Here is a 24,958-nt window from a genome sequence, read left to right on the forward strand (position 1 = left end):
AAAACCAGCATCTACCACTCTGATAAGAAAATTTGATCCCATGAAAGAGGAAAAATCCAGTTTTCACATAACATATGCAACCTAGAGAACCAAAAAGCTCTGGGAGTACAGAGGCCAAGCTATGCACAGCATGTAAACTTTGCTCCTGCTCTCCAGCACTCAGATTGAGTATTCATGCTCAACTGCAGTGGTTCCGCTTTATCAAACCATGAAACCAGCAGACACAGTATGCGACTGGTCAGGGCAATCACTCTGTAGGAAACAAAACAAGACTAAGAGGATCTAAGACTTTGATCATCCAAATAAGCCCTGCAGGTATAGATACTTGCACCCATTCAGAAACCCACCATCTTCCTTTGCGGGGTGGGAAAATCTATTTTGGATCATCAAACCCTTATGATCTTACCTTACAACACAAGTCCTATTAATTCTTAATCACTTCAAAGTTACAGTAGCATAACACTGACCAATGTTAGAGGACCTTCTGATTTTCATCGATCTGAATTTTTTATTTTGTAATACAATTCACAGCCATTTTTACAGCAGTGGCAGTTACTCCATCTCTTCTGACAAACCATTTTATCCAGAGTTCACAAAGGAGACAGCTAACGTATGAAAACGGGTTAAGTAATTTATGTAATTACTGCACCACCAGCTCTTTCCAGCACTACATTCATGCTCAACTATGAAAGGTATTTTGAAGGCAGTGTGGAAACGAGCCTGCTACACACTTGCTTATAAACTACCCTTTTAAGAAAGCACGCTGCAAAACCCTCAAAGGTTGAAAGAAAGAGCTCACTGAAGCTGTATTTTCTACTGCTTTGGTAATTAAAGAATTATTTTTAAAATATCTGCCTACCACTTTGTTGAAGTACAAGCAGGCAAGACAACTATTCAAGTAAGTAATTAAGCATTTCTAGACATTCTTTATAGTTTTTTTTAAATTATTTATAGTTTCTAGATACTCTTCCTAATTAGTGAAGCAAAGGAAGAAATATTGGAAACAACTTCCCCTATATTGTTCGCAGGTGACAGTGCCTATCTCGAAAAAGCAAGAACTTAATTAAAGATTTACACACAGCTAATTATAAGCACACTATAACCTATTAAGACTTATTGCTGTGTGTCATGACAGTCACGACAGATGCCTCCATATTTTCACAGATACTTAGCTCTGAAACAATACCGCTGTATATAGTTCACTGGTTGTATATAATGTTATTGCAAACAAAGTAGTTTGATAACGATAATGCGTAAGTTACTACTGAATTAACGTGGATCTCTTCCAGCATAGCAGGATAATGTATCTTTACATAGCATAAAATATAGGATACACTAACATCCCTTTTTTCCTAAGTTCATTTTTAACCTGAAACAAAAGAACAGTTTCTCCAGAACAAAAGCCAAGCATGAGATTTAAAACTGGTGTTAATTATACATAGTAAAGCCTTGCAAACAGTAGATGTTTCAAATTAATCTGGTTATGTATTTTTGGTTTAGTTTCATATATAAAAATTACTTAGAATATGTTTGAATTTTATTTCTCTCACAGAACAATGTGGAAAATTTTAAATGGAAACCTGACATTTTTTGAAAAAGATTCTTTTATTCACACATCTCTGCTTTAAAGAAAGCACAAGATTTTACTTCCTTTCTTATAAATAAACCAAAGATACTAGGGTATAAAAATGACAAGGAAAGAACAGCAAATTCCTACCTTTGTGGTATCATGCATATTCAAAATATCTTCTACAATTTCAGACAAATCCATGTCCAATTCCTTAACAAACAAAAGGATTAGAAAACAGTTAAATTCTCACAGCACCGCTGGAGCTGCACGTGTTCAGAATAAAAAACAGAATGGTAAGAAATGTTCATGAGAGCTCTATGTAATTCACAGCTGAGTGCTTCCAGAACGCTGTACTTTTGTACCTAAGGTTTCTTTAGGTGAAACAGCATACATTCTAGTCAAATCATCCTGCTTTGGTCAGTGGAAGTCAGAGTTACGCAAGGTAAGTTACTTCCAGTTATCAATACTCCTCGGCCAAAGGTAGTTCAAGGAAGCCTGTATTTTACTGAAACCATGTTCAAACAACATTCACATTCCCGCTTTTGAAGGATGACTTCAAGAAACAGGAGCAAACTAATCAAAACCCACATAGAACTTACGGGTATTTTATCAGTACGGTTATCTTTCCAGACCTCTAAAAGTGCAACCACCATTTCTTTAAGTTCAGTGCGAGACAACACACCATCCCGGTCAATGTCAAAAACCTTGAAGCAAACTGAGACAAAAGGAAATTACTTTTCTGTGTTAGAACTACTCAACTTTTTTTTTTTTTTTCCCTTGCAGAATGCAAGTCTGCAGAGTCACAAGAACATGAATTAGTGCTGACAGTTTTGATGAGGCAGGATGCATGGCTGGTAGAGAGGAAATGGAGCAGCTGTGTTTAATAAACCGAAATCTAGACTCCTGCAATTCTGTCCTGTGTTTTCTGATGTGACATAGCAGAGAACATATGTGCGTCCAGAAATCTCCAGTGAATGACAGCTTTTAAGTTGCACCAATACGGCTCTCGAAAAGTACTGAACAAAGGTACTTCAAAACACAAGAACCTTCCGGGGAAAGAGCTGAAAACTGGACAGTAAACAAGCCAGAAAGTGCTATTTACCACAAGACAATCAAATAGGACATTTGTTTTATATATTATGAATAGGTAAGTGGTTGTACTTTCTATCTTGAGATATACACTTCTGCATCATAATGCAGAACACTGCAAAACTTCTGAAATTTTTTTTCCCAAACAGCTGATATATGAAGCTATGGATAAGTTATAAAATACAAAGAATTATGTTTAACAATCCTTCATAAAAAGAAGCCTTGATATTTAAAATTCCTTTATTTTTTTTAACTTCTGAACTCTGTTACTTTTCACAGACACATGTGTTCAGTGGAAACAGCTAAACTTCATTGCTCAAACTGAAAAACTTCTCCAAAATTAATAGTTTGCATACTTACACTTCTGTCTTTCTGCCAAGGGTCCCCTGCAACATGCTGAGAGCCCACAGGAAATTTCTTTAAAATCTATGTGATTGTCTCGGTTTTCATCAAAAGCATTAAACAAACCTGCAAACCACAAAAGCATTTCCTGTTACAGCATCTAGCTGAAACAGCTGACAATCATACTTCACATTTGCATGAAGGTTTAATGGTTAACAACTGCAAGAAGTACAAAACACTTTTAACTAATTCCTACTAATTGTAATAAAAATAATTTAGCACTACTAAGACCATTTTAAAGGTGAATTAGATCACTCTTGTACGGCTAGACAAAGCTAGAGGTGGGGGGATCAAGAATTCTGAACAGCAGCCTTATTCTCAAGCCTTCCTTGTAATGATTCATTTCTAGAAGGACAAGTATTTTCACAAAAGCTAAAGGACCAATATAGTAAAGGTGCTCAGATGCAAAATACTTTGGCTTTTCCAAAGTGCCTGACAGAAACTCCTATGAAAATCACTGAATATCTTAGCAAGTTTGGCCCTAAGTGAGTCAGGAGTTTTAGGTGCTTGCTCTCAAAGGATTTAAGAGCTCTATTCGTTCAGCACAGGTCATTCTTTTTGTCCCATAAAAAATTTTTAGTGACAATGACTCTGTTGCACTAGCCACAGAAGACATAAAATGATCAGAAACCATTCAAGTTTCCCCATAGCAGCTGTGTAAATTTGTATCACTGAGTAGATAAAACACACTTAAAAGCAAAAGGATACGGGGATATATCCCTATTGGACTCAACAGAAGTTCTGGTGCTCTAACAGCTCGCATCCACTGCAGATAAATTTCCCATTTTCTACTTACTGCTGCCACTTGTCAGTAAAGCTGATCGTTTAGTGATAAAAAATTGCCACTCTAGGACTGCAGACAAAAACTAGCATTTTAGTAGAATGTTACTTAATGACCTTCCGTTGTGCAGTAAATGGCAATCAGAAAATCGCAACCTCCAGCTATTACTAGAGTGGCTTCAACTTGAAAGACCTGCTTGGTTACCAATGTGTCTGCATTGGAACATACAAACCTTCTGACCAAGTCTTCTGAACAAAATCTTCCTTAACTTACACTACCAGGGAAGACAGTTTCACCGATTGCATGGTACAACCTCTGACTTGCATGCTGAATTGTCATTTAACAGATGAAATTCACATTTGTCACTTAAAAAATGGCCTTCTGTTTTATCTCATTCAGGGACAGCAGTGTATTTTATCATCACAGAATCTTAAGGAACTCAACAAAAAAAATTTTAAGCAACTCCAAGGAAAATTATACCAAATGTTTGCCATATTTCCTGACATCTAATAAGAATGCAACCCACAGGAGCATCACTTCCTGTGTAACTCCAGATTTCCCAACAAAGAGATTTCTCAGGCATATTTTCTCAGTTTCAAACATCCAGAACTCAGTGGAATGAATCTCTGTAATTTAAGTTTAAAATACCTTTTAAAATAGGCTCCCCTTTAAAGCCCTAAAATCTGTACGTCAGTAGACCACCAGGTACTGAACACCACAGCAACATCACTTCCTTGCACATTTGACCCAAGTTCCATACCTTCACTCAGAGATGGATGAATAGGAGGGGAAACTAACGGGGCAAATGTTTCTAAATCAAAACGTCCAGTTCTTGATTGAGCTTTTAGCAGCCAGTATCGTTTTTCCAGATCGATGATGTCAGACTCTTCCACTGTAAAAACAACAAATATTAAAGAAATTTTTGGTAATATCTAGACCATGTTAGAATTCAGCACCAAATAAAAACACAGCATTATTTTGTCACAAAGAAAAATTATGTTAATTTTTTTATGACTGACCCCTGCATATAAAAATTAAAAATACAAGCAATAAAGAAATAAAGGTCCTATTTTACTTTCTTTATCTACAGAATCATCTTACCTATTCACCATCTAGGAGTTCAACATCAATAATACATCATCATAAGTGTTTAGAAACACAGAAATGAACTGCTAAAGGCTCCAGCAGTCTCTTCATTTTCACATATTTCCTCTCGGTGAACTGAACAGGTAGACTGTATGTGCAGTACCTTATTTTCCCACGGTATGCAGCACTTAAATCCTCTAAAAGAATGCGATGTAGCATTTAAAAAAAAATTCCAAAACTTTTATGGAAAGAAAAAAAAAATTAGTACTTGACTGCTCTTGAAAATTCCTACATGAAATTTTTAGCCTTCTTATACAGTAATAAGGCTAAAATTTAATGTGACATTTAAAACATTACCTCTGCATTAATTTTTCAAAATATAAAATACTTTGTTTCGCTCTATTATTTATACTATGGATGCACTTCGAAACCCAGTCAACATTGCAGAGTGATTATACAAACCTAGAAGATACTTCATATTGAGGAACTTACAAGTTAATTTAAAGATGATGAAAAAAAACCAAAACCTCAAAACCAAAAGTGAGTAAAACAAGGTGCTAGACAAAGACAGATAAAAATAGCTAGGGGAGGAACTTGTGTTTTCAAAACATTATACACAAATGTCAATCTCCTCGTGTTTTATCCTTGAAATTAAATATATACATAAAAATACTAAGTTTCTGCACAACAATACTTTTAACATTTTACATATGCAAGTGTGTCACAGCACTGCTTTAGGTCAGTGCAAATTAATTGGTTCTCAAAGAGATCTGTAATGACAAAGCTGTCTATATTAAGAACCACTACGCTGATCCCATTCCCAGATGGTTCTGAGCCTTTAAATCCACGCCAGCTTTCTAATAGGTTTAACTTGAGCTATTTGGCCTGGTTTAGTCTACAGAAACAATAATAATCCTGTAAGGCTTAAGAACAGAAGAGACCCAAAAAAAGTTACATGTCAAATTGAAATTTTATTGATTTGTTTCCCTATTTCTGTCATTAGGAGCAGTAGGTAACCTACCATACACGAGGCAGTTGTAACTATTCAGCAAGCACATCATACAATGCATCACAAACTACACAATATCTTACCCTGATCAGCAGAAAGTTGGGAAAAACTTTAACAAAATATTAATATCTGAGGTAGAGTTGGAGGAGTGGAAGGGGTTTGCATCTTCCTGTAAAGTATTTTTAGACAGCCTAACTAGAAAAGTACCACCAGTGAAAACATCTCCTCCTCCTCCGCACATTCAGGACAATCGCTACACAGACCATACACCGGCACGCGGAACAGCCACGCCTAAGCTGCAGCTCCTAGGTCACATTCAGCCCACGTAACTCCAGGCTGAACAGAGAAAGTTTACCTTCCCCCGTAACTCCGGGCACGTGCTGCAGCAGCCTTGCTTGCATTATCATTAGCTATCGTGTATTTACATAGTAAGTGAGAGAAGAAAATGGATTCAGAAGAAAAACTGAACTGATTTCCTTTCTCCTCTCCCCTGCGTTCCTGGATGAATCAATTCCCTTATCCCAGCTCTTGGCTGTGTTGTAATCATAGAATCAAACATTTTGGGTTGGAAGGGACCTGAAAGGCCACCCAGTCCAACCCCCCTGCCAGGAGCAGGGACATCTCCAACCAGATCAGGTTGCTCAGAGCCCCGTCCAACCTGACCTGGAATGTTTCCAGGGATGGGGCATCCACCGCCTCTCTGGGCAACCTGGGCCAGTGCTTCACCATCCTCAGTGTAAAAAATTTCTTCCTTACATGCTGTCTAAATCTCCCCTTTTTTGTTTAAAACCATTATCCCTTGTCCTCTCGCAACAGGTCCTATGAAACAGTCTGTCCCTAGGACATAAGGAAACAGTAGCCTGAACATGTAAAGGAACATTATCTACCAGAAATCAAGGAAGAGGAATAGAGCAGTTACTTTTTGAAGATCGGCATAGAGAAACGGCATAGATGCTTGGGACTGCCACAGATGTAAGCAGCTTCGTGATCGTAAGCAGAGCAGTCAGGTGATGTTGAACTGCACCTGGTATGTTCCAGGAAATACAGGGATGTTCCACAACAGTCAGCATATCAACAGATGAGGGAAAATCTACCAAATAAAATACACGTGCCCTCAAAATTGTTGCCCCTACAGTTATCAGGGGACTATAGTAGTGGTAACAAAGAGCTCGCAAGACTTGACATTAGGACTAGAGTACCATCATTCTGCAGAAATAATTAAAGTAGTATATTCATGGAGTTTCAAGAAGAGAAATAAACAAAAACTAAAGTAACAAATTAAAGGTAAAAGCCACTTCATGAGACAGAACCTTAAGTACACGAAGAGAATCACAGTCCTATTACACCACCTAACAGCTGCACGCAAAGGGCAAGTTCGTACTGTCATCTAGAAGAAGTGCACATCCAGATTACTGCTCTCATTAGCAAATACAAAAGCATTATGCTAACCCCCTTGGGCACGAGTATGTAAATCATTTTGTTTCCTTTTCATCTACATTTGCGACTAGGAAGAACACCAACCGTGCTAGTTGCACTTCATTTTTGAAATGGTGCCACACTAAGACTACCCAAAACACGTAAAGCAGCTCATGTAATCTTTACCAAAGAGTAAATCTGCAGAAATCTGCATGGTTGTTTAAAAGATAAAGGATTTTCAAATAATTATCTTCAAAAGAATAGCTGATAAGTATTAGCATATGTGCTACACTGATATTATAGCCTAGGCAGGTCCAGCGTGTTGACTTGTCACAGAGGAGCTGAACATTTTAGAAAGTAAAACTGACAAAGTAGTAAATAACGTTCTTTGTACTGATTACACTTACACAACTTACACCGAATACAAGTAAAAATATGACCAAAGAATATTTTTCATTCATAGTAACAACGAATTGTGGCCCGCTGCAGTAGTTTCAGTTACATAAAACACAGAAAGCTTTACTGGATTACAGCACACGTGAAAGTTTAACTCTGCGGTTGAAAAGCCAGCTGTTACATAATTTGATTTCTCCAGAGTGATTTTTCTGCACGTAATCTTGTAAATCAATCTCAGTACACACAGTGCACCATCTATTCCTCAATAAATGCAAACGAAAAGGAATCTCTTGCAATTTATGACATATAAACATATTTTTTACTGAAATTTAAATGAAGCATAATACAAGCAGACTGCACTCACTATCCAAACGTCCTAATGTTAATGAAGAAATGCCATCTTCTTCTAAAGAGGTTTTCTATGGATAAGGTATTGTACCTTCTCAAAGTATAAAATTGTGTTCCTAATGCCTGCTCAAATCACACCAGGAAGCGTGAACTGGACTTTCATTCAGTAGTGCAAATTTTAAATAACTTAAGATTATTTTTTCAAATTAACTTATAAATACAATATAGTCCAAAACATCAAAACAGACTGGCTTTCTAGGCCAAGTATTTGTTTTTCCTCAATCAAATCTAGGATACGGTTATTTGAGGTCACATGGATATATTATGCACACGTGAAATTTCAGCATATACTACCAGTTTACTACCATATGCTATTTAATGTCTCACTCAATATTTGTCCATTAAAAATAGGAAAGACTTTCAGATCTGTAAAATTATGAATAGTGTTTCATGGTTCAATTCTCTACAAATTAGACTGATAACGTCAAGCACACCTCAAGCCAGAGTCTTCATATAGTAAAGAAAGAACAGGTAACTAAAACATTTTCAGCAAAAATATGCATCTGAGAAACTGTAAATCTACTAAAATTGAGTTAATTTAAAGCCAGCTGCCACACCGTGATTGACAGTCAGGCTGCACAACTGTGATAAACACTAAAAAAAGCATCCTTCATTTTAATGCAATTTTCATTAAACGTGTGCCCTTCTTAAATATTACACAGGTAGCAAGCCATGCGTATTATTCTGTCTTAGATAAAAATTTAAAAACGTGTTTTCATTTCAGGCACTATTTATTAAACTCTTTATAGCACCCAAATTAACTACGTATTTCAATATATTTGAAAACTTTAATTTTTACCCACCTAGTGGTACAATCCTCGCTGGTTCACAGCAGTAGAAGCATACCATATTCCCAACATTTTAAATCAAACTTGGTTTGTTTTACTGTTTACCACGATATCCTCCACGCAAAACCCAGTCCCCAGTCGCAGAGAGAACTCTTCATGGCACAACGACCGAGTCAGAACCAAAGACCAAACACCAAAGAGCGCTCCTGACCAAACACGCTTGTTTGTCGCTCTCAAATTAACACTCTGAAGACTCTGGGACCTGGGCACAGAGCGCTGCGTTGCAAGACATAAAATAGCCTGGGAACTAAGAGGATAACAAAGTGACAAGATGCAGATTAGGTGACACTGAGGTTTTTTCTTATTGGCCTAGTCTGCTGTAATACTTTCATCTTTTTTTTTTCCTAATTAAAAACTGGACACACAGAGAAGGGAATATTGTAACTTTAACTAGGATCCCTGTGTGTGTCAGACACGACTGTCCAGGTGTTTATCCAGCAGAATATAGTGTATCACTGCCCTGAGGTGGGAACCCATACAGAAGAGGTGTTAAACATCACTTCTTCTCAAAGCGTAAGTGTTCACACATTTGGAAAAAAATAGCATGGAACGAAATATGCTCTTAAAGGCACTAAATCCAAAATCTTCAGAATTGTCTTCTGGTGGCCTTCCACACATCATCAGGAGACGGTGTCTCAAGAGTGGGTACCACAACTGAACTGGGCAAGCTACAGGACATGTATTTACATCCAGACAGCCTTTAATGGGAGCAAAGTTAAGTATAACTTCATTTCACTTTCCTTTTAAGAACTCCAATCTTCATCTTACCATAAAGCCCTACAGGATTATAGGCTCATCTCTGACAGAAGAGGTTACTTCCACAACATTCAGTTTCAATTTTATACTGTTTCAAAAACTCACTCTTCCATGTCACCCATGCCATCTGGTTATCCAGGGCTCCTCTCATTTATTACGTTAAATTAGCAGTAACTGCATGCTCCAAAATACCATTATTATACTGATTACACACTGTCTTGCTGTGTAAGAGCACGTAAGAGCTGTCAGAAAAAGCAGGAGCATTTTGATGACTTTTTCTGATGACAGAAGAGAGTCTCTTCAATCCAAAGGAGAATTAGGATGCTATTTAATAAGAACCAGATAACAAAAAAGTACAAATTACATGGTCTGTCAGTTTGAAACCAGTAACCCCTCTGATTAATGAGAATATTCTCCCCACAGAAAAGGACTGAAAATCTGAGTGTATAAGCACATCACATGACATTGAGAAACACCAAAAATGGCAGAGTCATGAAAAAGGCAACCATCATCTATGTTGCAGAAGAACTATTTCCAGCCAAGCGAAGGAAACCAATGAGGTCCCACCTGGAGTCAGTGTGACAGCAACGTACCGCGCAAGCCAGAGAGGGCACAATGGACGGAGCACCTGGTCTGAATCAGACCTGAACTGGGCTCATTTTACTCTGAAAACTTAACAGTCACTTGCATTTATACTGAATGGTAAAAAGGAAGGAGAGCAGAGACTGTCTGAAACCAAGGACAACGTTGACAGAAAATGCCCACAAATACATGCAGAAGATGTTCTGGAATAATTCTCCCCAGCTGGATAGAAAAAACCCAGACCAGTAAGCCTCAGTATCTTATGAAAGGAGTGACACAGTGACACCCAGGGTCTGCATGTGGTGGGACAGGAGACCCTTCCCTGTTTCTCAAGTTCCTGTACATCTGTGAAAGCTGCACTTTGCAGGCAGGATGGAGTCAGTTCCATTCTCATACTCACAAGAGTGCAAACCAGCCACAGCAGGCAACAAAACAACATCCTCCAGTGGCCCAGGACGGCTGTATTATTGAATTACTGCTTTTGGACTTAGAGTACCAGAGAAAATTACGTGTTTAATTTGTAATTACTAAGGATGTGCAATGATTTGGGGGAATATGCTGCTACAGAGAATTTTAGTGGTAGCAGTAGTCTCTGAAAGGATTTAGCTCTGATTTACATACTCCACTACAATGTTATTCAATATGACAGTTTAAAAAAAAAAAAAAAAAAAAAAAGAAGAAAAATCGAAATATACCGGACCATACTATGAAACTGAGAAAATCCAAACTACTGCTAGCTGGTGAGTACTCAGGTGTAGGAGAGAATCATACCCCTGAAACTCGTTTTTAGGAAATGTAAGTTGTTTTTGTAGCTTTCAAATGAAACGATTCATATTTATGATTTAAGTGAAATGGAACAAAATTTGATTAAAAGCAGCAAGTGTGTGCAAATTCACAAATTAGTTTTCATTTTACAGGAGACGACATTTTAAAGTCTTCACTCTTTCACTGTATTCTGCTAACAGTGTTTGCCTAAACATTATTTCAGTTACTTGTTCTCCCAAAAGGCAGCCATTATCCTCGGTAAAAGTACTAAAAAGAAGAAAGAAAAGGAACTGTCATAACAGGTCTGTTTTACACATTCAGCTGTGTTAACAATACTTCTGTACTAAATTTCTCGTTCTTTAGACTGACCTAATTAGACTGCAATTATTAAACTTAAAAAAAACCAAAAGAGCAAGGCCCCAAGTATTCATACTTTACTGCAACTACTTCCAAGTGCTCAGGCACTTGTATTTTCCTTACTTTTGTATGAGATCCTATACTGTCTCAAATCACAAGGGAAATCATCAGATACGTTGTAAAGAAAGTATTTCTCCAGACCTGGGGAAGCCTGGTTAGTTCACCAGTTCATCTTGCTGCTCTCTGAAACTCTTGACAGTTTTTCACGTCTGTCATTTGAAAGATAATGAGCTGCAGGCATTGTAACACAGCACAACTACTTTCTGTTTTTCTTATCACAACATTTAACTGAAAAATAACAAAAATACAGTAAAATGTAATTTTATCTAGAGGCCTAAACATAACTGTGGAAAACTTAACTTTTCACTGAGCTCCACCTTCATTATGCTCAGCCAATGGCTTATAAAAGTAAGCTCTCTGTAAAGAAACAGAGACCACCACCAACTACCAGAAAACGCCGAATTTCTCAGCAGTCTGACGCAATATATAGCAACAGAAATGGCCTTTTTTTTTTTTTTTAAGAAGTTACATTTTTTTCCCCTGAGAACACAGGTTGTGTTGAAACACCCAGCAGAGACCCAGAACTTGGCAAACATATTTCATGACGCTTTAAAAATCCGGTAACTTTTCTAACAGAACATGCAGCCATATGAACTAGCGCATGTAAAAAAGCAACTACGTACGCATTTTCCTAGAAAAGAAAGATGCCTAAAAACTTTCTTCTGGAATTCAGTGTACAGTATCAGATGCCACAATATACAAGAGTGTTACAAACTTATTACAAACCAACTTGACCACAGAAACATTAAAACCAAATACAGGAACATTACTTAAACTTTTAACTTTAAAATATGAGGAATTACAAGATACAGCTAAGAGGCAGAGTAAGTTGACTTTGGGACTGACATTTTCAACCAAGACGATGGCTACGCTGAGGTAGGATCACCGAGTCTACTACGAGAATTTAAACAGAGAGTTGCTTCGTGAAGGAGTCAGTCTACATAAGAGCAAATAAGCAAGATTTAAGATTGCAGAGTTGAAGATGTCAAAGGGGTAACTGGAAGTTAGATGGGACAATAGTAATTGAATGGAAAACAGATTAGACTCCTGCAAAAGCTGGGCTCAGGAAAGTACTGTAAGGCTGAAATGGCAGCAGAGACACCGGGATTATTCGATAGGTCCTGCAATCAAAAAGGCTCAAAAGAACACCGACGTACTTGAGGCAATTTGATTAGATAGAGAATGATTAAGTAACTGGGATTCTGTTAAGACAAAGGTTGAGAAATTTGAGATGAGAAAATGAAAATACTCTCTCCACAAAACAAAAAGAAGAAGTAGTAACTACTACAGTAGAAACAAATATGACATGAAAACACCTCAACATTTTTTTTCCAAGAATCAGAAGAGATTTCATCCTCATTCATTTTTTTCTAAGCTGCTTCTCATTCAGTGTCCTTAATTTTGTTTTTAGTTTCAGTACTTCAGTCTTAATTTCTCTAATACTTTGTTTAAAACTGAAAAAATCTCGTTGAAAAAAGAAAGGCTTTCCTCTTGATACCAGAACGTAGATGCGGGTTGGCTAAAGTAGAATATTATGCTCTTCAGATTCTTTCTTGAATCATTTATTTTGCACATCTGAAATAGCTGGGAATGCAGTTGAGGGCCTGGCTGCAGATGGTAACAATGACAGGTATATAAAAAAACAGAAGAAGTGAGAACAACATTAAATATTAAATAGAACCTATTAAAACAGTAGTTTTGAAAATTTTTTTTTTCATTATCAACCTCAGCTTCAGTAGAAATAAACTTTCCTCAGAAAGCATAGTAAAAATTGGTTGGAAAAAGTTTCAATTTTCAAAGCATGAAAAAAAATTTAAAAAATCGAAGTAAGCTCCAAGATAACATCCAGAGGCCTTGGGTAAAGCTTTCTTTGAACACTTAGGGCAAAGGAGACTTGACAAGGTTGGAGGCATGGTAGATCTCAGTTTGATACAGCTTGAGAGATTGTTCCCAGGGCTGAAGTCTATCGAATTCAAAGACGATGTTTTTTGGGTTTTTTTAAGCATACCTCTTTCTCTACTTTGTCTATTAGACCTCAGAGTATTTAGCGGTCTTCTGTAACCCCAATGTCTACTGCAGTCTCTCATGTAATGCAAATAAATTACCCGTCTATAAACTTCTAATTTTATTATGCATTTTCATTTCAGATGGTCAGAACAGAATTTTAGTGCCTATATTTAAAACCAAGAGAAAAAAGCTGTATATTCCTTTATTCAAGTAACGCACCCATTAAAGAGATTAAATGTCATGCTGACACCAACAAAGAAAATCTAGGAGAGTACATAAATCACAACCAGATTGCTCAAATCGCTGACATCTCAATAGCAAACACCTTTCTCCTAGGGATACCAAAGTCCCTTAGATGCTTTACTGTAATGTATGCTTACATTATACTTGCACATCAAGTATAATTTATCAGCCTTTTGTTTCTACATTTAATTTAAAAACCAGCTGCTCCTTCTTTCACATTAATACAGACATAAGGAAGCATTTGTTCTTTGGAGATTATTCCTAAAAGCAAATCCCAAAGAGGCTTCTCTTTAGTTAATTTAGTTCCCTGGCTACATCACATACCAGGAATATTACTTATTTTACTGCAGAAAGCAAATTAAGATGCAATACTTATTTTTGAAACAAGCATTATTTTCAGAACTCTCTCAATAGTTCTACAATCCGCTGTATCTGAAAGACCAAATATAAAACCAGTATTAACGTCAAGTCACTTCAGATAAACGTATTTGCCAGCGAGAAGATATTTTTATACTTTTTTACTTCTCCCAGTAGCAAACTTCTACTATAAGAAGTGTTGTAATCTCAGCATTGCTCTCTCAAAAATAATGACCCACAGTGTCCTCGTATATAACAATGTTCTACATGTCACAGTACCAAAAAAGCAGAGAACAAATTAGTACGGAGAAGAAATTTATCTCACTGAGCAGAACTGCGTGTATCTCCTCAGAGTAGTGAGATTTAATGAACAACTACAGCAAGGCAACAGTTCACACTTGTGAAGTTTTAAAAACTGTGCATAGTAACAAAGCATCATTTTCTTACAGTGTGTGACTCCAGCCAGGGTTTGGTAGAAGGTGGGGGTGTCACTGTCATCAGTGAGTGTCACGTACACACCTCCAGACAGCAGCCAACGGGAAAACGTGAAAGCATCTTTGTTGTGCAACAGCCAAACCCTGAACTTCTCATAGTTTACCTTTTCACTCTGTAAGAAAAATAAGAAAGTGTAAGCTGCTTTTCTTGGCTTTCTCAGTACAAGTAAACAGCAACCATCCAGCTATATGAACAAGACGAACAAGAATTAAGACAATCTCCTACAAAAATGAGTACTAAAATATTTTTTTCCTTTGGAGTCATGTCTGTTTTTCCATTTCATTCTGAAATACAGCACTGGGAGGGAAATTGGACTCCTCAGCACCCTCTGCATTTCAACCACCTACTCAACGTGGCCTTCGGAAAGTCATTTACTCTGAACCTCAGGTTAATGGGATTAGAAGAAAAATGGTTACTAACAACTCAAAATAACAGAAGTTATGTTTATGAATTTAAATTTATTATGATAGATAAAAGCTCCTATGTGCCAAGTAACAGGTGCTATAAAATCATAAACATTATGTCATATCTGCACAAGTATACAAACACTTAACATAGAAAAATTAGATTTGTGACTAACAGTATGATTAATCACTGCAGCAGCACGCCAATTTTTTGCCTCTAAGGACCAAGACCCACTTTAGAGCATACATGTAAACATGACATTCACAGCATCTCCTAACTCAGCCCCTTTTGCTGGATGTCTCATGGAACTGCCTGCTCAGGAATACAGAAAAACTATAGATTCACAGAGTTTAAATGCCGGAGAGGCTGTTTAAACCATTTATTTGAGTGGTTTCCAAGCTGAGGCCATGAAACCATAGGGCTCAGCAAACTAATTTCTTCTGGACCTACAAAACTAACTAAAAGAAAAGCAAACCTATTATCAGCAGACAAACTCATTACATGGAGATCCTAATCTCCATAGGAAATAAACAGGGTCTGCAAAGTGAAAGAGGTTTCAAGTCATTGATTATTTAAACTTCCCTAATATCATAGACCATTAAACTCCCCTGAACTACACCTCTGCAGAATCCACCAATGTGCATTTGGCCGTGGACTATCTGCAACTGCCAACTGCAGAAAACTCAAAATCCACTATTTCCTTTGCCAGGTTGCTCAAATGGTTAATCACCAGCAGTGCTAAAACATTCCCTTCATATTACAATTCTCATGGATGGTTTCAGGTTCCAGATGCTCACTGTTTTTATGCCTCTTTTTCCTAAAGAGTGTTACATTTTTCTCTAACAAATACATGCAGAAATACTCCAGTACTTACAGCTACTCTCACAGACCTCCACATGGTTAGAATTCAAGGAAGTCAAGAGGCTACATTGCTATTCCATCACCAGATTAATCTGTAGATATCCACACCACTGACTGACAGTACGTCCCAACCTTCCTCCTACCAACCCTGTTTCTGATCCTTCGTCCCTTCTCTTTTGCGACCGCAGTCACATTAGTGCGGTCACGTGGCAAAGCAGATCTAGCTGAAAAATAACCTACAGGATGAGGAGCTGCAGAAAAAGGGCTTACTTCTCAGCCAGATCAGTTTCCCAATCCAGTTCATCAAGGCACCATATAAACACTTGAGCCAGCACAAAGGTAGGAGAATGAACAACAGTCAGGAAAACGGTAACTTAACAACGTGAACTTTGCAGGATTTAACCCATTATGGAACCGCTTGCTTAAGTCAAAAAATTCTACTGTTGAGTTAACAGAGATGAGAAAAAAAGCAGCTCACAATTTATTTTTTTTTAATTTCTCTAACAGTCTGGATCAGAGACAAGACAATTTTCCAAGGAATAAGAGGGACAAGAAAACTTTGGATGGGGGGGAAAAAGCATTTGAAGTAATGTTTACAGCTGAGCCATGATGGAACTTGAGCAACTAGAGCAATACAGGTATCACTGAATGTGTTTCCTGTATTTCAGAAACAAGAGCGAGGAAAACTCGGATGTATTTTAAAGCTTATATTTCCAGATGAGCGCAGGCAATAATTTCGAAGAACAGAAGTGCCTATAAACATCATCCTTGAAAGCATAAACTCATCCGCCATACGGCAGGAAGGAAGGCCCAGAGCAGGAACAGTAAGCTTTCTCACTCTCCAGCAGTGACCTAGTATGATTAACAGGCCAGTAAATACTGCTGAGTGGGTTATCACACTATTTTCATTTTAAAAGAAAAATCAATATACAGCATTTTCTTGAACAGGAAAACGGTATGAAGCCAGATTGATATTTCTCTTCCTGCAAGTCTTCATAAAGTATTTCTGGATTTCTTGGATAGTGTGCAATTAACTTTTAGGGTATAAATTTATCACCCTATATTGACGGGAAATTATAAATAGAAAATACTTAAATGGTCAGCTCCAGAACCTGGACTGCAGTATACATATGATTTATGAGCCCAGCCAAGAATGAAGAATGTAATCATTACCTACAAAGTCAACGTGGTACCACCGCCAGATTAAACGAGCCTGCCTCGGCCACTGCCCACAACCAAAGTTATCTTCAATACAGTACAATAAAATTTAAGGTAATTAAGTAATCTGATATCCACAAATAAAACTTAGAGTCAATCAGTTTTTCAGTGGAATGTATAATGATGACTGATAAGACCTCTGATAACAAATGAAGCAACCAAAGCACAAAAATCTGACAATTCATCAGGTTCACTAGTGCCAGAGGAGTATCTGTGGATATTTAAAAGTAACAGTCGCCTGGTTTAGACAAGGACTTCAGAAGCTTCATAAAGATTACATCTGCCAAACAACCTAAAGCATAAACAAATGTTGTAGCTCCTGGTAGGCACAGTGAGACAAAAGTATTATGATAAAATGATTCTTTTTAAGCAACCACTGCTGGCAGGCATTTTTAAATCCAGGATGCAGATTTTCTTTCCTCTCTCATATCTGTGTTCTAGATTTCTTATCTGACTGCAAAAAATGTCCACACTAATGAATAAATTTCGACTAGCAATATCAGTATTTAAATTTACCTGATAACGTGATTACCCTTGGGAAATTACATCTTTCAAACTAGCACAGTAAGTAAAGCAGCCCAGAGAATGCCTACATTTATATACAAAGCTGCTATTCACATCAATGCAAACTAAATGTAATATTACAACATAAAAAACTATGAGCTTTTACTCAATTGAAACAAGGTCAGTTTGTTCCTATACATCCACAAGCATGTACGTGTCAGAGAAAAACAAACTACTCAATGGAATTTTCCCTGTCTTATAAATGCAATAGGATAAAACCCGTATGAAATACCTCAGAGAAACATTTCTTGAGTGACTCTGGGACTTTCCCATCAACCACATGCAGCATCTTCTCCATCTCTTCACGAACAACATAACTCCCAGATTCATTAGAAAAGAGACTGAAAATGTCTGAGGAAATAGAGATATGTTTGAGCAACTATGGTAGCTATATTTTTCAAATATTAAGTTTACAACTGGCTGAGAATGCCAAAGGCTCTGCAACAACTAAAGGACTAAAAACTGAGGTTGATTTAATTTCAGTATAGCTCAACAAGGTTTACGTCAAGAAGTATCTCCTTTTTATTTTACCATTGTCCACTAATTAAAAGGAAAATAAATATCATCAAGTCAGATTAACAGGGAAGACAAACCAACAGAAGTCAGTAGGCAGATGTTTTCATTTGTTTTGAAAAATATCAATGCCGTCCTCCTTCCTCTGCCCACACACAGTGATCAACAGCCTTTCTGTAGGATCCTAACATTTACATTTAGGATGACTTATCAAATATTTAATTTGAGTGAGTATATCAAATAAAAATGCACTGAATTTCAAAATATACAGCTAAAAATGTCTAAAAAAATACTATCTTTATTGGCAAATGTATGCCCTGGTTACATATAAAAACGGGAACTTAAAATACCACAACTGATGTTTGCTTTACACAACTGTATTGCACACTCGCTACCCACTATCCTGTTGTTACTGTTACAAGTTACATTACTTACATTTTGCCTTCTCTTCCTCTTTGCCTCTTGTAAGTAGAACCAATCCAACTATCAAGTTATTGAAGTGCAGCCCTTTGGATATTCCTCCAAATGAACAGTAGATAACCTAGAAGAATAAAACAGAGAAGTTAACCAAAAACTTAACAGCCAGAACAGAGATGTCAGAACTAAAAGCAATAACTTACACAGAGGCTCTGCCTTCTGTGGTTTTTAGGCTAGTCACCTCACATTCAGCTAAACAGACTTCTAATATTAATCCCGTTACACTTTTGTAGCTCTTCCAGTACCTATAAAATAGCTTTTTGCAGGATCTTTTATTTAATGAAACGCAGCTACTTTTCATGAACAGTAATAAAAAAAATGTTAGAATCCTCCAACAAAGACAGTTTCTTGCTTGCTGACTTGGTGCTATTTCCCCAAGCTGCAATGAGGATGAAATCTCCTCCAGACTAGGCTTTGATAGCCTCAAAGCCATGAAGAAGTTGTTGGAGCATCAAGTGTTTCATTGCTTCAATCACAGGAGATGCACTTCAGTAAGCCATCAAAAACTACTGCTTTGAAAAGACTTGACACATTAAAAACCCTTCTATCAACTATACCTTAACTACCTTAACACTGCAAGTCTTGCTACGACTGTTCCAGTTTAGTAGCCTGCTCTAACAGCATATTTAAATCTTTGTTCCATCAGAAAGCAACAGAAATCAAGACTTTTATCCAGAAGTTCCTCAAAGACCCACAGAGTGGCCACCAGGAACAACGCAGTCGACGGAAGGGCTGAAGCATTTACCTTTCTCATGACAAGTCTGTACACTGCAGCTTAACTTGCTCAACAGCAGCTTAACAATGATTCAACACTGATACAGGAGATATGAAGGAAGTCAGTCATTTTAGGACAAACAGCAACTACTTTTAGTAAACAAGAATTACCAACTCACTTATTGCAATATATCACTTCACCTTGCCTCTAATACTACAGAGCGCAAATGAAAATACGTATGCTGTGCTGCTCTTCAAACGTGGACTCCTCCTGTAATCCCAAATCTATTCCTACAAGCAGCAGTATTTCATCAGTACCACAAGACAGAACTCTGCATTAGATAAATTTAAAGCAGTCAGAACTTATAAATTATTCTTACACAGAAGAATTATTTCAGTACCTCTGTCTTTTAATTTGATTTTCTTACAGGTATCACACTGCGCATCTAACCGTAAAGAGCAAGTATTAAGCCTGGCTGACGGGGAGCTATTACTGTGAAAGACCAGAACAAAGCGATTTGTCATTGATCATGGTTTGGATAGCAGACTTATTTGCTGAACTTGGTTTTTTAAGTACAACTTCTTCAGAGAGAAAGTTAAAGGAACAGAGATCAACTTCTATTAAGAAAAGCATTGTGTAGACTTTAAATAGTATTTTCTTTGCTTGCATCTGAATTACTTCCTAAATAAACAATAACACCAGGATGCATACATGCAGTGATGTACTGTTTTTTTGTTCTTTTTCAGTAAAGCCTTGGGTATATTCTTTATAGGAGAACTTAGCCAAATAGCAGCAGCAGACCTTCAGAACTATTCTGGACAGATTCACTATTTTGGGTATTACCCACAGAGCAGAGTGAATCATTAGTAAATCACAGAATGAAACACATAGAACTTAACATCTGTATCCCTTCCCCCTGTTTTTTGTTTGTTCTTAAACATATGAACTACAATCAGATACAATTCCAAACAGCTAAAGCAACATTAACTTTTTTTGACCTACTAAGATCTGTTTATCTGTTGTTGGGTTTTTTCCCCTTTGAAACTACAAATGCTTGCATAGTAAATTTTAGCCTTTTTTGCAAGAGTAGCGAAGAGGTCATGACACGTTGGGGCACACAGACAAAAATGCACCTACAACTACAAAAAGAAAATACTTTTAACTTATTTAAAACTCCCACCATAACCATCAGGAAACGTTCACACTCACAGCTGATTAGAAAACAACAGTGAGAGACAGTACGCACAACTGGAGTGACACTCATCTTCTAGACTACCAGCAGTTCTGGAAAAAAACGTACGTCCCTACCAGTATCTTAAGTGGGCATCCTCAAGCAGAAGGAAAGGGTGGAAGAGCAGGGTTGAATACCAGAACCGTGTGAGTGAGTCACTACTCTTACTATCTCAGGTGTGGTTTCCATCTGAAGACTGGGAGTGACTAAGCAAAACCAGCCACGGGCCTGGCAAGGGCACTGGACAGATCTGGCTAAGCCACAGAGCGCTGTAGTGGCAAAAAGAAGCAAAGGAAATACCTAAGACAGATTAACTGCATTACATTTCCTACTCTGACTGCTCCGTACGCTTTGCGTATAACAAGGTTAGGAAAATCTACCACTGCTGCCTTTCCAGCAACAGGAAGCAGACCAGCAGAATTCGTTTGCAGAATGTGTTCTAGACAACCTCCAAAGCAGTACTGGCACCAAGGTAGTAAAAAATTCTAAAATTTTGTTCACTTCGCTATCACAGTTATTACCAGACATCATGCTGAAGCAAATTCCCTGAAGACACCGACCTTGATGTAGTTTTATGCGTTACCTTCAGTAATTCCTCTCCTTGTCCATTCATCAAGCTATCACTTTCCATTGCTATCCACTTAAGACTTTTAAAAGATGTCTGAAGGCAAGTAAATGTAAACGAGGCCAACAATACAGAAGGATCTAATTCTACAGAAAATATCATGTAGAACCTGCAGTTTCATTCCCCTGTAAGACACAGCGCTACCCAAACACGTTAACTTCCCATAGGGTGCTCAGATCATCCTCTTCTATTACTTAAGTTTATTTCATTTACAAGTGCTTGAAGGGCTAAATTATGAAAACTAAATTCGTGCTCTGTTTGGACATAACGATTGTATATGCTTCAGGGACAACATCACAGCAGAGATTTGAATTCCACACCTTTTACTTCTAATCATTCTGATTTCACAAGATGCCTTCAAGGTTACCCTGCATATGTGAGCAATTTACCTGTATATTACATTGGAAGCATTACTTCTTTCAAAATATCCAGTTAGCTCTGCTGAACACTATCGTTTAAGTCTTAATATAACTATTTTTTGTTAAAAAAAAAAAAAACAACCCAAGACACAAAAAACCCAGAATTCCTACATTTCAGATCAACAGGATTTCCAAGACAAAAAAATACATATATGAACAAATGAGAAGTCATTGTTTTTCTTTCACAAATTTTCATAAAATACCATCTTTTCTTTGCATTTTATTCTCCATTACTCAAATTTAACCTTTCTGTGCTTTTAGACTTTTTAAGGACAAAGCTGTCTCCTCCCTCCATCCATCCGAAAGCGTATTTCTAATTCACACCCATTTCTGTGTTTTTCCATGCACTTCTGCGGAACTTGGTACATCTCAGTTGTGATATCAGCTGAATGCCAAATGTAACTTTTACATATTATTTCAACATAACACATTGACTATTCGTGATATAAACACAAAAAAGGAATCCTATGGAAAACGTCCCATGTATTTATGTATTTAGCATACATAATTACAACCATTGGCAGCTGATATTACTTTGAGTTTAGCTGCTTACTCATTGTCTGGGAAGAGTTTTTAAACACTGGGTAGTTATGTAACAATATATAACAGAGGTTAGTTTGCATTTCTAAGGAAGGAGCTCCACAATTTCCAACATTAATGTGCTATTTGGAAAATTTCTTCTAATAAGATGCACCATCAAAATATGTTGCAATTTTGTATCTTCCAAATTTTCTTAATTTTGTTGCAGCTTTACTTCAAATAGCCACATCCAGGCAGTATCATAGCAATTTATATTTCAGAATGTAAATTTAGTATAATTTTATGGTACATAGTCATATTTTAAAATAAAATTTAAGTTTGACATGTTATGTTTCATGGACAACTGAAGAGTATAACAATATGGCTTCTTTTCTGTTAAAAAAGCCTCTCAGTCTATAGAAACAGTTCCCTTCATGTCCAAATCCCTGACCCTGTGCCCATACACTCTATCAAGCCTGCTGGAAGAGTAGGAGAGGATGCTCAAGGCATTCTTTTGGCTCCTTTCTCTAGAGAGTATAAAATGTCCTGGATTCTTTCCGATTTTATCCTTATGACCTTTCTTCTCTCTCAGTCCTTGAGAAGCCTGTGTTCTTGTTCTTTTGGCAGCCCCCTCAACATGTTCTTCATGTCTCTCTTAGCATCATGCCTCTTCTCTTTGCGTTACTTGGACTGCAGCTTAACCAGTTAGTCACATTTGCAGAAAAAGATGCACTGACACTTAACTACTTAGTAAGTATCACTTACGCTGTGTATAAACCACCTCACAATCACAATATATGTAGGCATACATAAAAGGTATAACCTAATTAGTCACTGAAATGTCACTGAAAAGTTTTCTTTGCACGACAATCATACAAATTGTTTGACCAAAGTTCCACGGCCTTCAGTTCTCTTTTTTATGTCCCTGCTGTAAAACCCTGTGTTTTTAATACAATAAATCCCTGAAGGCCTATCACTACTCAGATATTAAAAACTATTATTTAAAATATGCAGAGAAGACAGCCCAGCTAATCTGAAGCTCAATATAATACATTTTAACGATTGAAAGGCTGAAAACTCAGAACAAGGCTTTAAGCTGTCTAATGACTTTGCCTGCCTTTCCACATCCTGAAGCCAGGAATTGCAAAGCATCCCTTTATAATATGAGCACAATAAAATCCAAATTTTGTCCAGATTTACAGTATTCAAGTTCACAGATACGACTACTGCATTGCCTGAATATGAATGCTAGAAGTACACAGTAATTTGTACTAGAATTTTTAGATGTCTGTGTGCCAGTTTTCATGACATTACATCAAAAAACAATTATGTTTCTTCCATTAATTTTACTCCACCAACTGGAAACCAAGGACTGCAGTATAACCATAACGAGTGTTAAAAGAGATAATCATTCCAAAACTGTGTCTTTAAGGATATATTGTTAAAAAATAAAGTAGAATGTAGCCAGCAGACATTTGAAAACCTGGAGTCTCTATTTGTGACCAAATGTTTACTTCATCCAAATCAGTAATCTAATCCTTAATACTGGCACAAAAGGGATAGAAAAGTGCAAGTTAACTCATAATGTACAATTCCTAAGAGTTTCTGTTATTCCAAACCAATTGTATGCAGTGTAGGCTACATTTTTTGTCTAATTGTAGGGGCTACTACAAGTCAAAGCATCCAGACAACAGAAATTCATACAGAAGATGCTTCAAGCTACGGGCAAATAACAAACTTTCTTTTAATCTGACAGTGCTAACATATTGCAATTTTTCCTGTTAAGTGCTTCAACACCCACATAAAAATCGAACTGTTAACTATATTACAGAAGCAAATAATACCATCCTCTTTGTCAACAATTAGGAAAAATAGCAAAAAGAATAGAGAAAAGATGAAGCTTAGAAAGAAAAAAACTCTACCACAGTGTTAAACCTTCTGCAATGCACACTTCACTGCACACATTATCTAAATAAAACTGGAAGACTTGTACGCTGCCTATGAGGTCAATAACACTGAAGATGCCAGAAATAGAAGCTGTAATTAGAAATGACACGGAGCAAGAGAGATCATTTGAAAGGTCTGGCTAATCTTTTTCTTCTCTACCAACAATATATTAATTTCTCTCTCAAGACAGGGGCAACACTGTGAAAGAGAATAATTTTTTTAAACATGCACATGTGCAGGATGGTATTACTACTTTTTTAGATACATACACATACAATATTTATATCCATGTAGCATATTTGGATTTGAGCTGTCAGTTCATTTATACATTTATTACATATAAAATTATTTTTAAGAACTTGTAAAGACAAATCTGCACTTCAGAAAACAAAGTAAAAGCCAATGGAATCTCAGAGGAACCAACAGCAAGTACATCTCCAGAGTAAATAAAATCCTTTGTTATAATGGGCTATGTACAGTGTTAAAACTTCCCAAGCTTTTGCTTTCCCAAATCTATACCTGGATATTCAGGTTTACTTCCAAGCCATCTACCACCTATTAGTTGGGCTGGAACCAGTAGCTCAGTCAAGCACACACCAGTGACAACCCATGATCCAAGACTGGATTATTACCTTCAGATAGCACATACATTGTGATATTGTACGAAAAACAGAAAGAAACTAAATTATGCCAGTACCTGTACGGGCATATTTGTGTGCACATATCTATAAGTGTACATTATCAACCGCATATGCCTCTGCAGAAAAACAGCAAGTT

General features: G+C 37.0%; 1 protein-coding gene across 4 annotated transcripts in view; it reads right to left on the reverse strand.

Annotated features, from left to right (window-relative positions):
* Positions 1 to 24,958, reverse strand: part of USP32 (ubiquitin specific peptidase 32) — a 77,002-nt gene that overhangs the window by 29,431 nt on the left and 22,613 nt on the right. For all 4 annotated transcript variants that reach the window (XM_086762929.1, XM_086762926.1, XM_086762925.1 and 1 more), the window contains 7 exons: positions 18,684 to 18,789; positions 17,968 to 18,086; positions 14,640 to 14,799; positions 4,603 to 4,734; positions 3,020 to 3,127; positions 2,170 to 2,285; positions 1,718 to 1,780 (listed from right to left, as the gene is read on the reverse strand). In XM_086762929.1, coding sequence (XP_086619055.1) covers positions 1,718 to 1,780; positions 2,170 to 2,285; positions 3,020 to 3,127; positions 4,603 to 4,734; positions 14,640 to 14,799; positions 17,968 to 18,086; positions 18,684 to 18,789 — 804 coding nt within the window. The remainder of the gene's footprint in view (positions 1 to 1,717; positions 1,781 to 2,169; positions 2,286 to 3,019; positions 3,128 to 4,602; positions 4,735 to 14,639; positions 14,800 to 17,967; positions 18,087 to 18,683; positions 18,790 to 24,958) is intronic.

The sequence above is a fragment of the Chlamydotis macqueenii genome, chromosome 19, assembly GCF_036417535.1.
Source record: "Chlamydotis macqueenii isolate bChlMac1 chromosome 19, bChlMac1.mat, whole genome shotgun sequence".
Taxonomy (NCBI): domain Eukaryota; kingdom Metazoa; phylum Chordata; class Aves; order Otidiformes; family Otididae; genus Chlamydotis; species Chlamydotis macqueenii.